General features: G+C 40.6%; 1 protein-coding gene across 2 annotated transcripts; it reads left to right on the top strand.

The window, feature by feature from the left end:
• The first annotated feature begins 271 nt into the window (after positions 1-271).
• ALKAL2 (ALK and LTK ligand 2) lies at positions 272-15,522 on the top strand. 2 transcript variants are annotated; one of them, XM_063389313.1, is made up of 6 exons: positions 272-536; positions 1,361-1,692; positions 4,012-4,065; positions 4,173-4,253; positions 6,645-6,711; positions 11,508-15,522. In XM_063389313.1, the coding sequence occupies exons 2-5, from the start codon at positions 1,410-1,412 to the stop codon at positions 6,707-6,709; spliced, it is 483 nt and encodes a 160-aa protein (XP_063245383.1). In that variant the 5' UTR covers positions 272-536; positions 1,361-1,409; the 3' UTR covers positions 6,710-6,711; positions 11,508-15,522. The 2 variants fall into 2 exon arrangements, with proteins under 2 accessions (XP_063245383.1, XP_063245384.1); XM_063389314.1 differs by lacking the exon at positions 272-536 and adding an exon at positions 813-938.
• Positions 15,523-15,525: the final 3 nt, after the last annotated feature.

A 15,525-nucleotide genomic window follows, 5' to 3' on the forward strand; every position in this document is an offset into this window, starting at 1 on the left:
GCCAGGGACATCAATATTTCAGTGGCTCCTCAGCGCGGTTCTAATTAAAGGCTCGGGCGATCCGCGCCCCCCCGGTCCCCATCCTCCCGCCGCCGCCCCCTCCCACTCCAAACACACACACTTGGGACCGTCTCCTTACGTCGGAGAGCAGCGAAGGAGTGACTGAGCCCTGCCCGGGAGAACCGAGCAGGGGGAGGGACGGGGGGGACCGGGGCGGGAGGGGAGAGAGGGCGGGAAGGGGGGGCTTGTGCAAGCAGCGACGCTCCCGAGGTTGCCAAGTGGACTTTTATTGTTTTCCACCCACTTCCAAGTCGATACTATCTGCCGTCTCATGTCCATCCTATAGCCTATATAAGCGGCTGCGCTGGGGCTGGCGGCGATGGAGTAGTTTGTGGATACGGCGGGAGCGCAGGGACGGGAGGGGAGCGGGCGGGTCAGCAGCGGAATACTCGGACTCCCTGCCGCTCGCGGGCTGCTGCCGTCCGGGGAGCGGCTCCCGGGGGAAAGACACCTCGGCTTCTGGGACGGAGACAAAGGTAAAGCGGCCGGCGAGCGCCAGCAGCCTCCTTCCCCTCTGTGTCCCTCCCCACGCCTGCATCCCTCCCGCCCCGCCGGGCCAGGCGCTGCGTGCGGCGGGACTGGTGACAGCCCGCGGGCGGGAGCGGCCGCCGCCGGACCCCGCCGGAGTTGGCAGGGCAGAGCCGCCGCACGGAGCGGCCGTGTGTGAGGGGCGCTCTGTCGTCCGAAGGCGAGCGGCTCCGGGCATGATGCTGGCCGCCGCTTCGGGCTGCTCCTGCGGGGAAGGGGAGCGGGGAAAGGGACAGAAAAAGGGGAGACTGGTGGTGCTGTCCCCTGCCCCGGCTGGTTGCCTCCCAGCCGCGCCACCTCATGTCCCGCCGCTCCTGCCCGCAGCCCTGGCGCGGAGCCCCGCAGCGAAGGTGGGAACAGCTGCCACGGCTGTCCGGCAGAAACTTCGGGGAAAGTTGTCGCCCCTCGCCCGTGCTCCTCCGCTCCGCGGCGGGGCGGGGAGAGGCGGGGCGCACCGCCCGTCCCGGCTGGGGATCTGCTCCGCCGGCGCACCCCCAGCCTGGCCCCGCTCCGGGGCTGCGCCCCCGCCCTCCCGCGGGGCCCGGCGCCGGCCGCGGGGAGGCCGTGCGGGCGCTGCGGCGGCGCTGCCCGCGGGGCGGGCGCCGTGGGGCTCCGCGGACCCCGCGCTCCGTCAGCCCCACAGCCCGGAGCGGTCTGTGCCCCCGCCTTGTGCAACCTGCCAGGCGGTCGCCTCTCTTTCCTTCGCTAATGTTTCCGATTTCACCCCCACGAGTCTCCCTACCTTCGACCCACCCCCAATTTTCTCTTCCAGTGAAACAGGAGACCTCACATAGCTGCGGATTCTTCCTCTTCATCCCCTCATGCCCTCTTCAGGTCGGACTGCAATGAGTGGACTGAGGTCTTCTGGGCTGCTGGGGCTGGTGCTCTTAATGCTTTCAGCAGGATACTGCAAAGAAAAAACGGACTCCACAGATTTGAAGGACAAGCAAAGTCTCTTAAATCTCATCATGGAGATCATTCAGGAACTGAAAAGGTACCACCTGGAGAAGGACAGTGGGATGCAGTACTTCTCCAAGCACGACTATAACTTGGATCGAAGGGAAGTGGCTGACTATGGAGGATACCAGGACGAGCAGAGAGTTGGTAAGTCACTTTTTTTTTTTTTTTTTTTTTTTCCCCTAGGGTGCCTCGGTGAATGAGATAGTGCATCAGGCTACTAAATTTGTATTAGGAATTCACCACTCAAAATACCTGTAGATTCCCTTTGGCATCAGAAAGATACACATGGCAAATTTGGAAAAGAAAACCTCCATTCACCTCTAAGAGTGTTTTACTCTCTGGATAATGTACTCAACTGAAAGTCCAACTTCCTGTGGCTTTGAACAAAACCTAATAATAAGGGGAAAGAGTGAAATGGGCTGAGATCAAAGAAACAAGGGATAAAAACGCTTTTTCCTGGAAGGTTATCACTTACTATCATGTGGTTGGTTTAAGTGTTTCTTGGAAATGACTCTAGCAAGAATTCTCCTGCAGGACTGCAGTATGTCCTTAAATACCTTATATATAGAAGTCTTCCCTGAAGTTCAGCTTCACTGAACTGTTCACCCTGCTTGTTAGTTGCTTTTGTACTCCAGAGGTAGCACCAATTGGAAATACTAGGGAACTGAGACTGTACTCCTCTGTCACTGTGCAGGCTGTGACCAGTTTGGGACACTCCTGCAGTCATCCTGCTCGTTTGACTGGCTCTTCTCTAACCTTAGTTTGGGGATGTACTTCTGCGTGCTCAGTTGAAAATTGATGTAGTTTCCCCTGCTGCCATATCTAACTTAGTGTTCCCTGTCACTCCAAAGCCTCTACATGCTGCTCATCTGACACCTCCAGCTAAAATTGACTTTCTGAATATTTCCCAGCAAATCTACTCACCTTTTCCCAAATTGGCTTTCATTTTGATAGTATGCTATTTATTTTGTATTTATTGATCTTGTAAAGCTTCATTGTACCTTTTTGTTATTCATATTCAAATATCCTCTTAATTTGCATTTATTGGTGATTGTCATGAAGATGTTCTTCTCTATTTGGATGATTAATGAATATACAGAGGAAGACGGTTTTGTTCTACTTAAGGTCAACACAGGAGAGAACATTTTATTTTCACAAACATTGAAGAGTCAAAGAGGCCAGAGTAAGCAGGGAACCATGATCTGCACAACTCTAAAGCTCATCTTGGAACGTGGGCATAGTTTTTGGTCACCCTGTTGGTGCAAAACACCTGCCTTGTGTGGAACAGTTGTCTACAAAATTAATAATCCTGCTTCAGAGCAGATTTGTTGGTAGTGTTGTTACTGATTCCGAGGCAGGATTTTTTAATTCTGTTATTATAATGGAGTTTTTCTCAGCAACTCTGAGAAGGAACAACTAGTTAAGAGTCTTCATTTCAGTTTTGGCATCACTTTCCTAGTGAGCTTGTCCCATGGGAAGTTTCTGAGTGAAGCATGTGTGTCTTTAATGCTCTTCGTGACATAATTAGGTCAAATAGGATAAGGTCAATTTTACTTACACTGACTAAAGGTAGAAGTAAATGAAGAATGACTTTCGAGAAGTGTCTAAATTCACAAGTGAATTGGATCTGGATGGAAATGCTCTCTGCTTTATATCTGATAAGAGGTGCCAGGGGAATGAAAAAGGCTGCTCAGGCATTCATGGTGAAGTAAATAAAGCACCATACAGTGTATCATACACAATCAGCACTAAGCTATCAGCATAGAGTTTGTAACGGAAAGCAATCAAAGATAGCTGTAAATCAGGAAGTCACAAGCAGGGGTTAGGGCTAAAATGGATTTCAGTAAACCAGTTTCATTTTGCCATCTGCTGAACACAAAACACAAGGCGGTAAACCACAAACATAGGGAGCCAGAAGAGGGCAATTTGCTTGGAATCATTTCCTGTGAATTTTATTTACTGCTGGGGGAAGGGAGGGAGGATTCCTGTAAGTAGATCAATCCAGTTTCATGATTACAGTAGAACAGTGCTTCTGCAGACATACCTGGGACAGAATAGTGGTTACATTTGCATTAGAGAATTAGAAGACCCAACCCCAAACTTGAATATATCTTTGGGTCTTTACCACTTGTGTAATATGAAAGAATTTAAATCTAGGTAAACTTGATAATGTAGTTCATAGAGTGCTAAAATCTGACTCTTAATTAATAACTAGTCATTAATGATTTCTCACCTAACAGACATTGTTCCATCACTGTGTTTCACAGGGCCTTTTACAAGGTCTCCCTATGTAAAGTGAATGCTTACGATTTGGCCTACTCTATGGAAAGGACTTTTGACCTCTGTGCGCCTGGCAAGACATAGTGGTGATGTTGCTGGACAGAGTATTCCCTGTCCTCATACCATGCTTGGCAAGCATAGGTCCAGTGCAGCAGAGTAACTATTCTTTTTTCTGTCCAACAGAAATAGTTCCCAGAGATCTGAGGATGAAAGACAAGTTCTTGAAGCATTTAACAGGTATGTTTTAATTTGCATTGGTATCCATATTTCACATACAAGCTATAAGCTCCACTGTTCTACCTGTGAATTGTGCTGATTCATAACTTTTTTTCTTTATATTTCAGGTCCACTCTACTTTAGCCCAAAATGTAGCAAACACTTTCATCGGCTTTATCACAATACAAGGGACTGCACCATCCCAGCATGTAAGTAACAAAAGCAGACACTTCTCTAAAACGAGAGGAAACTCTAATTTATTAGCTCTATCAAGTGTCAGTAGTGATACAATGTCAGAATGCATTCCCTGCAAAGAAAGATTTGGAATGCTGTAAAATGTACTAAGCATCCTCTACAGCATTCCTAGAACAGCATCAGCATTACAGAAAGGAAAATGGAAATAAAACTTTCTCATGGAAAATACACTATGTAGAATGGCTGTAAACACTGCATCCTTAGGTACTGATATATTTGCCTCATGGGTTCCAAACCAAGTGTGTGCTCTTCATAGGAACATGACTCCTCTCGCAAACATATTTAATTTCTAGTGCTGTAAATTCAAGATAGGATCACAAATCCAGGTAGGGTTATTTACTTTTCTTCGATTATTTATGTAGGACACATTTTATAGACATTTTCTATTTTGACTATTCAGCTACCAATCTACCAGTGATATTGACAATGAATTTTGCATGCAACACTTGATTTTATAATTCAGTGAATTATAAAAGTATAACTTCTTAGCTTAGGAAAAAAAAATAAAGTGCTGATGGACACAACTAAGCAAATGCAGCTGATAATACCTCATCACTGTCGGCAGCACAGAGAATTAAATAAAAATCAAACATTGACATTTATCAGTCAGTAGATGTTACTCCAGATTCATACTGAGGTGGACCTGTTGAGTAAGTAGATGCTATTTTAGTACAGCCTTTTCAGAATGGAAGCACACTTTATTTTACTTGTCTGAGGTCAATCACTTGGGTCAGTAGCAGAGCTGGGAATAGAAACAAGAGTTACAGATTCCAAGTTTCAAGTATTAATAAATATTTCAGCCCAGTGCATTTTAAAGGCATATTTGGTAAGAATTGTGGACATTTTCTCTGTTTGTAAGGCTTCAGATTAGGAATTCCATAGAAAGACAAGGATTTCTAGATGACAGGTGACCAGATCACACTCTGTTTACATGGGTGAAGATGTAAGTTGTTCATAACTTGTCTGTTCTGAACAAACAACGGTCATATTACTTTTTTCATAAGGATGACAACACAAATGTCACTTGGCTCAGCACTGATGAGTACTCCAAGCTGTGAAGCTAAAAACTAGTTGGCCTTAAAGGCTCTAAATTGGCTTTTTCCCCCTGACAGGTGACACATCCACCAACATAATGTCTGGATAATGGAGAATAATTTGTATGAATGGCAATTATACCATAACTATGCTGTGAGTTGGGGATTGTTAACATTTCATCTCCAGAAAACATTAGATATAGTTACTCATTATTGTAATAATGCTTAACAAAAGTGAACATCACTTACTGGTCTGGATTGACTAGCATCTCTTTAAAGTAACTTTCTTCAAGGAAAATGAGATGAACAGCCTGATTTAATTTTGCATGCACAGAAAGATGTTACTTTTTGATAATATTCTGACTTCAAATTATACTGTTCCTTCTGTGTAGAAATCTGAAGGCTAAACAGCAAATAAACTAAAAGTGTCTCTGATACTGCACTGTGGCAGTAGTCAGTACAAAAGCATTTTGTTGGCATACTTTCTAGTGCTTCGTAAAGTGTAGTAACATTAGTACTTGAAAAATAATTTACTTTCCTGTCTGTCCATGACCAACTTTCACAATATTTACTTTTGGTTTTTCATGTAAATGAAAAAAAATATACCCTTTTGAATAATTTCTTTAGTTTTGCATTGGTTCTGTGTCTTACTGTGAATGCATCAAAAAAGTTAAAGGTACCTAATATATGAAAAACTAACAATGCAACTACTCAGGAAAAAACAATTTTAGTAGTTTTAAGATGAAACTTCATACTCTTATGAATGTTTATGATGTGGTCATCTCCTTGGGCTGGACTTAAGATTTGTATGACTAGATGATATGTGTCTAATTTAACAGCTTTCCCAGGAAGAAAATCTGTTGGAGAGTGGCATTACTTAATACGAAGTTGTCAGACTTGCACATTGAGGGCTGGATTTCAAAGGTGTATGAGCACTACTTACTCTAATATGGAAATACCACAGTCACATGTTTAGATCCTGCACGGAAGCACAGGCACAGATGTATACATTTTTATATGTACATACGTACACTTGGAGAGCCTCCAAGCACATTCATGCTGTTTGTTTACAGCTAGAACATGTGCAGAAGTCAGTTGCATAGTTACACGTGCCATTAGACATGGCTTTTAGTTATTACCCAAGTTCTAAACATTCCTTTTTTAAGTCAAAGGAGTTCATTTTTATTCTGTTGCAAACTAAGGTATTTACTGAACTTTGCTATTACCCTAACTTACACACTGAAACAATTTTAATTTTTAAAGGCAAATTTGATTACTTTGGTAATCTAGTCATGCTTTCTTTTCATACAGATTATAAAAGATGTGCCAGGCTTCTTACTCGATTGGCAGTAAGCCCTATGTGTATGGAAGGATAAAGGTAAGCTTCTTCTTAGCAGAAATGACATTCCACTGCATAGCAAAGCAATGGATGTTGTATTTCATACATGAAAATTCATGGGAGTATAATAACGACTGTCCTTTAGATAAGGTATTCCCCTCCCAGAGGATTTGCAGTAACTGGCTTAATCTGGCAAATTTTGGCATTAAGGAAAGGGTACCCCCTACTGGAAGTCATTACATAAATGTTCATGTGCATCATCTGTGAATTATTTATAGCAGCATAGAGTTAGCAGATAGTGAATTTGTTGTTACAGAACAAAACACAACAGCTGTGGCTTATTTTTCAAGAGTTTACTCAGTACACAATTGCCTGTATTGGCAGCAGCAGCCGCCCTTTTATGTGTGCAGCTGTAGATCTGTGCTGTACTCAGTAGTAGGAGTTAATATATACATAGCTATCCACATCAGAGCTTTATAAATGCAGATAGGTCGCAGGTGCTATTATAGTAATTCAGTTAAAAGGTATTGATAGCAGCACTGATAAACTAACTTCAAGCTATTCAGATTTTTTGAGATTTCCTTGTGTACACCTCTCGTGTCTAGAGGTTAATTCACTTTCTTTGCCTAGATGGGCCTCTATTTCTCACAAATACTTAGGAAATTTCATCATGCACCAAAATAAAAACAAAAGCAATCAATCAAACCAAAAAGTACTCCCAAACTATCTGTATTTTAGAGAACTGTAACATAAGAACACAGAAGGACCAATTTACATTCTGTCCTCAAACTTTACCTGAATGTGATCTTGGACAAAAGGATAAATAATAACCATGTAGATTTGTCAGTAACTAATGCTGTCACGCAAAGATGCTTTCACTCTGTGACAAAACACACATTTTGTGGAAGGAATCAGGAGAAAAGTAATAAATATTAAGCATTTATTTTATTTTATTTTATTTAATCATTTACACTGCTTTGCACTTCACTCTCACAAGCAAGCTGGGGATCAAGATGAATGTAAAAATGACTGGAAAAAGATAGATAAGTAAGTTGTTAGTGCTTCATTGTCAAAACTGGAAAAATGTACTGACCAGTGTCACACAGCTTCATTATGGGTTTGATATTGTTCAGTATTTTAATTAATAACTTGGGTGATAGAATACTGTATTTTTATTTCAGTATTATAGGACAAGCAGCCATGATAAAGTACAACCTTGAAATTAAAAATAATCTTGGAAAATAAACCAAATCATCTAAAACCAGGATAACAGATAAAGTTCAGAACTATGAAATCCTATAGGATTATTCAACTGCAGAAAAACATGGAATTTGGTGAATAGTTAGACAGTACTGTCGAAAACAGAGGTTGTCGTGGACTGCAGACTAAGCAAGTCAGCAGTGTTACACTTGAAGAAAGTCAAACAATACTGGAATTTGTAAATAGAATCATTGTTTATGAAACTCCTGACATAATTACTGGAATACTATATTTAATTGAGGGCACCACACTTGAAAACATATGGGTTCTTCTTGTAAGAGTCCAAAGAAGAGCAAGATGGATGACCAAAGGTCTAGAAAACTCAGTACACAAGAACAGTTACAGGAATTAGGATTATTTAACCTAAAGAAAACATGACTGCAGGAAAACCTGATGGAACTATTCAATTTCATGAAAGGTTTCTACAAGACGTTGTCTATTCAGTCTAGATAAATGAGACATAATTTGTTTAACTTTGCAAATAGGTAAATAATATTATTACCAATACCAATAAGCAGATACATCAGAGTGTGAAATTCTTTTCTTCCTTTCTTTAGAAACTTTTGTCTGTATCTTAATAACCTGACACATAAACATGAACTTGTAATAGGAAGGAATAGCAACTAAAGTAGTTCATATCTCAAGCTGGGAGTCTATTCAAAAATGTCCATCTCTCAAACGACCTTTGCTCAACATGTTTCAATGTCAGCAACAACTGTCCACTTCTTTTATTCACACAGACACAAATCAGTAGTGGTAGACTCCTTAGGCAGCCTCGATTAGCAGAAGGGAACACTATCCTCTACCACATACATCTGGAGATGCACAGGTGTCTGCAAGATTAAGCCTCATCTCCTCAAGGCTTTTCCACTGCATCAGTTCAATTTGTGTGAAACAAAATAGGTTTCCTGTTTTGTTCGGTATCTGATTTTTATTTCATTCCAGGTTTATAAGAGGGCTGGGCTATAGATGGTCTATTACTTTGGCAAACTGGTAGTTTTGTTGGATTTTTCAGGTCTGTGGACATCAATTCATGTTTAGATATCAATTTGGAGAGAAGAAAAATATAAATTTATTTTTATTTGTACTTAAAGTGCATTTTGGATTAACACAGCTTTAAAGCACACAAGACATTGAAACTCGGGACTAAGATCAAACAAGAAAATAATATGTGAAAACAAGAGTTAGATATGTTACTGTCAGAACACATACCTGTGTGGGCACATGTGTGTTTATGGTACAACGTGTCTGTGGCTAGCACCAGATGGAACAGTAAAAGCTTCATAATCTTCAGTGCATGGATCTCTGTGATCACACTACAGCAGAATTCCACCTGGGTGTGCACACTTGGGAAAATAATTTTTTTTTATGTAAGCATGGGGAGGTTCTGCTACAATATCCTACTGGCGCAGTATTATTAAGGTTTATATTGATATTTAAACCACTAAATTCCTCTCCTACACATTAGCTTTTTCTTACGGAGTTTATCATCATGCACAGGTAATAACCAGAACCAAATTTGGAAAGCTGTAATATGCCTTTACAATAGTTTTACTTGTGCTTTTAAAAGTTAGCACAATTGGCTGGAGAGTTGTATAGTTACCTATGTTCTCAACAGAGGCTGTAGTCAAATTGCATTCAGGATCTCCACTAAGACATCATCCTTCAGCTAAGTTCCAGCCAATATTCCTAGACTGATGCATATAACAGACTATTGGAAATTAAAAAAAAAAAAATCTAAGAAGTAGAACAGATTTATCAATGCTAAAAATCTGGGGACTGTTCAAGGCTTTCTGAGAGCACCAGGGATTTAGAAAATTGTGAGTTAGCTGATACAAAACTGTTAAGTTACCCATACAAAAGCAGGTGTAGATGAGATGACAAATGAGCATCCTAACCACTGTTCTTCACTCCAGTGAGCTGCATAGTCCCATTAGTAATGAAAAAAGTTTTCATTAAATTTTCAGTGTTTAACTTGTCGATTGTACCACACACTGATCAAACCAAAAGCATGTTAATTTCTTCTAAACATCACTTTTTAACATCATAGCTTAAATAGGGTGCAGTAGGAGCATACATACAGAAAATAAGCTAGATGAAAATGCAAGACAAAGAAAATTTACATTAGTTTCCCCTTCTAAAGAAGGCTATTAAAAAAATTAAAAGTAATTGTCCTATCTGCAAAGCCAGAAAAAAACCTAGATTACATTAAGATTTTCTGTAACATTATTACATTTCCTAATAGCTTTCAAAAATTGCAAAACTAAATGTTTAAATACTACTAACAAGTATTTCTGTATGCACCAATAGCTTGATTTTCAATGGATTATGTCAAGTCCAACTGACTTCGCATACAAATTATTCCATTACAAATGACACTTAAGCAGTAGAAAATGTAGCTCAGAGTACCAGAGAATTCACACTGATCATGGAGAAGACAGCTACCTATGTCCAGACAGACAATACGAAAGTTTTAACTGGGAAAAATATCATCAGCAGAAGTCTAGTATCAGATTACCACTGGTTTTTATCTCCCCCATGAATTTTTGATGGCTGTAAGACACCAAAGCTTCATCTGGGTCTGTTTGCATGTAAGAATCTTTTAGCTGTGTAGTTCTGCTGACTAAAAAGACACTGTACATTTTTTACTTCTATATAATAACAACAGGCATAGAAACACATTAAACTGGGCAGACAGACTTGCAGCATTCAGTGCTCACCCGTCTAGGAGAGGATAGACTTCTAGATATGTGTATATGTAGTTACACAAGCTTTAAAGTGTGGGGGAGTAGGGTTGTGAAAACCTTCCCTGCTCAACCTTTAAATCAACATTCCTAGAATAGAGACAGAATACATACATAAGCAATGTGGAAACCTATAATTTTGTATTGGTGATTTTGATATCAGTGTCATAGGCATGGTTGTGATTTCATTTCAAGAAACTCTTCTGGAAGACTTAAGATACAGGCAGCAAATTAAACCACTGCAATTCCTGTTTAGTTTGTGGTGGCTCAGTGTTGGCATGTTCCAGGCTGTTGTTATACAAACAACTCTAAAAAGGCTATTTCTATTTGTTTCTTGTTTATATGAATCCAAGTTTCTTAACCAATGGGCCCAATGAATCATCAAATCCTTCCTAGATCGTTCAAACTGGACACCCCATCAACAGCTCCTGACACGAAGGCATTTAGACAACATTTTGCAATCTGCTAATGCTGTTCCTGAGGTTTATTCACTTTCTGACTTCACAGATGCAGTCATTGGAAGAGATTGACTATGAGCACATTTTTGATAGGTAGAACTGGATTTCCCTGGAGTGTCTACCAAAAATGAACCATCAAAAAAAAAAGTGATGCTTTCCAGAATTTTAGCCTTTACTAAGAAAGAAAGCATTAATGTAATTCAGTGATATGAACTGAGCTAAATCTGAAATTCACTACTGATCTTTCCGAAATTGTTACTGAATTCTCCAGTTTTATTTACTATTTTCACTATGATAGACACATTCTCAAACACATGTATATGAGTATAAAAATCATGAAATGATGTTTTTCTTCTTTCTCTTAATCCACCAGATGTTATTATCATGACAAGAAACACCAAGAACCAAGAGAAGTGCCTTGGAAAACAACAGGGAAATAGAACTTACTACCTTTTAGCTGATTCCATTGTGAACAAGAGATTTATTTTTGCAGATTGACAGACTACTTCCCATAATTCTTTTAACATGCATTTTGTATGTCATCAACAGTTTGCAGATTGACATTCTCTACAGTAGCATAACTGCCAGTAGTACTTCATGCTCCATGACTTAAAAACACACTACAATTGATGTGTAATGCTGCCAAAAATTATGTAAACACAAATATTTCACCAAGAAAATTCATGTTCTGTTGCTTAATTATACAGTTTTAAGGAATGTTTGTTTGTATATCTAGAACTACTAAAGATCTGCTCCACAGTAGGTGTGGTCACTTGATATCCTTCATGCTTATACAATTTTTAAAAAGTTTGGTTAAAACAGACTTGCATTGGGGTCACATTGTACCCTAGAGTACAAATTGCATGACAAGCAGAAATGTAATTCCAAGTAGACATACTTTTTGGGACAGTGGAGCATGGATTTTGTACACAAACACAAGCTGCCATTAATTTACTTTATATAATAAATGTATAAAACATTCCAGCGAACGTGCAATATGTAAATACTGTAAATAACAAGCGTAAGTAATAAAGTGTTTGGTATTAAGTTGTTCTCAGTTTGCTTTCTGTTCACTGAATCCAGGTAAATAAACTGGTAGCTATTATCATTTATCCACATTTAAACTTCCTTCCACAAAGCATAGGAAGGTGTACTCACTTCAGAGTTCAGTATTCTGGACACCGTGGATTTACAAGAATGGACAGAACTGTGTTTTAAACCTGCAGAATGCCCAGACTACAAGGCTGCTCAAATGCTCTACAGCATTATAAAATGGAGTATTTTTTAAGACTAACAGATGTTCTGAAGCTTTTGTTTGGGGTTTGGGTTGGGGAGGAACTTTTTGGTTTTTAATAATGTGCAGTCTGTTCATGATACTGACAAGGCAGTCTAATCAGAAAATATCCAGTAAATCATTTTACTATTGTAGAATTTTTAAGGAGTTAGTGTTACTCCAAAAACCTTGACACACATTTCCCTTACTTGCTTAAATCAGATATTAAATCCAGTTGTCACAGTAAAATGACTCAAACAGGAAGAAAATTTTTATGTGCAATCTATAAATCCACGTATTGGGGTTGCATGGCCAGGTTTTGGTAGTGGAAGGGCTACAGGGATGGCTTCTGTGAGCAGCTGCCAGAAGCTTCCTCCACGTCCAGCAGAGCCAGTGCCAGACAGCTCCAGGATGGACACACTGGGCCAATCAGAAATGGTAATGGCTGTGGGATAACAGCTGAGAAGGGAAAAGTGATTGCACAGTTGTAATTGCAGCCAGAGCAGATCAGGGTGAGAACGTGAGAGGAGCAGCTCTGCACACACCAGGGTCAGTGCAGAAGAGGCAGGAGGTGCTCCAGGCACCGGAGCAGAGATTCCCCTGCAGCCCCTGCAGCACATGGAGAACCACAGGGATGCAGAGATCCACCTGCAGCCCTGGAGGAGGCCATGCTGGAGCAGGTGGATGCCTGAGAGGAGGCTGTGACCCTGTGGGAGGCCTGTGCTGGAGCAGGGTCCTGGCAGGGACCTGCAGACCTGTGCAGAGAGGAGCCCAGGCTGGAGCAGGTTTGCTGGTGGCACTTGTGACCCCAAGGGGGGCTCAGGCTGGAACAGGCTGTGCCTGAGGGACTGCACCCCATGGCAGAGTGGCCCATGCTGCAGCAGTCTGGGGAGGATTGATGCCTGTGGGATGGACTCACATTGGAGTAGTTCATTGAGAACTATCTCCTGTAGAAGGGACCCTAGTCTGGAACAGGGGAAGGACTCCTCTCCCTGAGCAGCAGCAGAAACAACCTGTGATGAACTGACCATAACCCCCATTCCCACCTCCCTGCACTGCTGGGGGAGGAGAAGTGCTGGGAAGGAGGGAAGGGGGAAAGGTGTTCTTAAGGTCTTATTTTACTTCTCATCACCTTGAATTTGTTAGTAATTAAGTAATTAATAATTTCAGCTAAAATCCCCAGCTTGAGTCTGTTTTGCCCATGACACTGTTTGGTGAGTAACCTCTCCCAGTTCTTACCTCAACCAATGAACCCTTTTTATTTTCTCTCCCATGTCCAGTTGCAAAGAGGAACAAGAGAGAAGCTCTGGTGGCTGCCTGGCATCCAGCCAGGGCCAACCTACTACAAAGAAACGCAAGTATTTCTATCTTTATACTGGCATTTATAATTCCCATTCTATCCTCAGTTTCAACTACAAACTGTAAAACCAAACACAACCCTCCCCACCCTGAGAACTACAGGAGTTGAGATTCTGGAAACTGACACTTCAGAGCCTTCAGCATCCAACTCTTCAGAAAAAAAGGCAGAAGTAGAAAATCCCATCCTGGAACATGGCTGTATTTAGCAGGGGAGAAGTACATATTTTTATTTGCTTTCAGTGATGACTAAATGCTAAGTTCTATGTCTCAATGGCTGTAATACATGCTTGCAGAAAACCTGGTTGTTAAAGGAATCAGCTTCTACAGGATTCACTAAAGCTGCTCATCCACACTAAACGTGGTGGGACTCTGCTTCCCTGAGGTTCCACTGACCAGACCACAGGCTAATACTTAACATGGGAGTTTAAAATATTGTTAAGCTTTTTTTTTCCAGGAGGATACCCGAAATCTAAACAAAAACCTTCTAGTAAATCTTATTGTAAAAGGGAAATAGCAACTTATTTAATGATTTAATCAATTAATATAAAGAAATTAACCCCGTAGAAGTTTTCTCAAGATTTAGCAGAAGTCAGCATGCTCTAACAGAAAACACACCTATGCTATAGCACTTTTTTTAGTCTTAACTTTACCACTTAAAATATAACAAGCTGTGCGGGCGGGGAGGGAGAAACAGGAGTCAGTTCTGTATTTTTTCATTCAAAATTACATTTTTCATGAGTGGTATTTTGGATGTGTGAACGCTTCGTCATCTGCATGATACACGATTTGTGTCTTAATCCTGTGTTCACTGTTTCTCTTTGAACCCAAATAATGGTTCTGTGCAACTGTCGTTCCCAAAGGCAATCCCTGTTCTGTATTCTGGGCTTCCACAAATTTGTAAAAAATACTATCGTGCTCCTTTCTCTCTTCCATAAAAAACCTACTAATTATAAAAATAAATCAACCATTTTATTCCTCCTGTAGAGGTAATGAATTATTAAGTCACTAGGTTGCTTGCTGAAAATCTGTCTGTCAAGGTTGAGACTTCTAAAATGTGAACTGAATTTAACACGAGTTTTGACTTAGTATCACTTTACAGGAAGATTCCTAAGCCTAGTGAAGGTAAACAACCATATCCTCTTATTTCCTTTGTTATCCCAGCAGCTCAAAGATTTAAGACCTTTCAATCTTAGCTTTAATATGCAGGAAACTATAGGCTGAATTCCTACCTTGCCATGAATGAGAAAGCACCAACCATCATGTCGTCAATCTTATGAGTTATTTTACTTTCCCTAGAATATTTGAAATGGTCATTCAGGCAGGGAATAACATTAGATTATGCCTAAATACTTCCACCCTTGAGATTAGTGAATAAAAGCACATTTGGGATGTTTTGTCCCTAACTGCCCATCATTTTCTCTCACTTTACTTTGTCAAAATATTAATAAAAGAAATTAAAAATAATTTTTCCAGAGTCAGTACTTAATTGGATCTGAAATAGTGTATTACTCTTTGTCCCTGAAAAGTGAAACAGCTCTTAGCTTGCAATTCCTAGCTTGTTTTTTAGAAGTCAAAACTGATAGTAATGCAATAATGCACATTCTGATTTCTGTATTTAAGTATTCCCTCTACCTTTCCTAAGCAGGTTCTGAAGTTGTATGTCTGATTGAAATTTTAGCACAAAACAGAAACCTCATTAACACAAACACATCTATTCTACAGCAAAAGCCCCAAGAAACAATCCCCATTGTGAAGTCTG

The sequence above is a fragment of the Prinia subflava genome, chromosome 2 (genome assembly GCF_021018805.1).
Source record: "Prinia subflava isolate CZ2003 ecotype Zambia chromosome 2, Cam_Psub_1.2, whole genome shotgun sequence".
Lineage (NCBI taxonomy): Eukaryota > Metazoa > Chordata > Aves > Passeriformes > Cisticolidae > Prinia > Prinia subflava.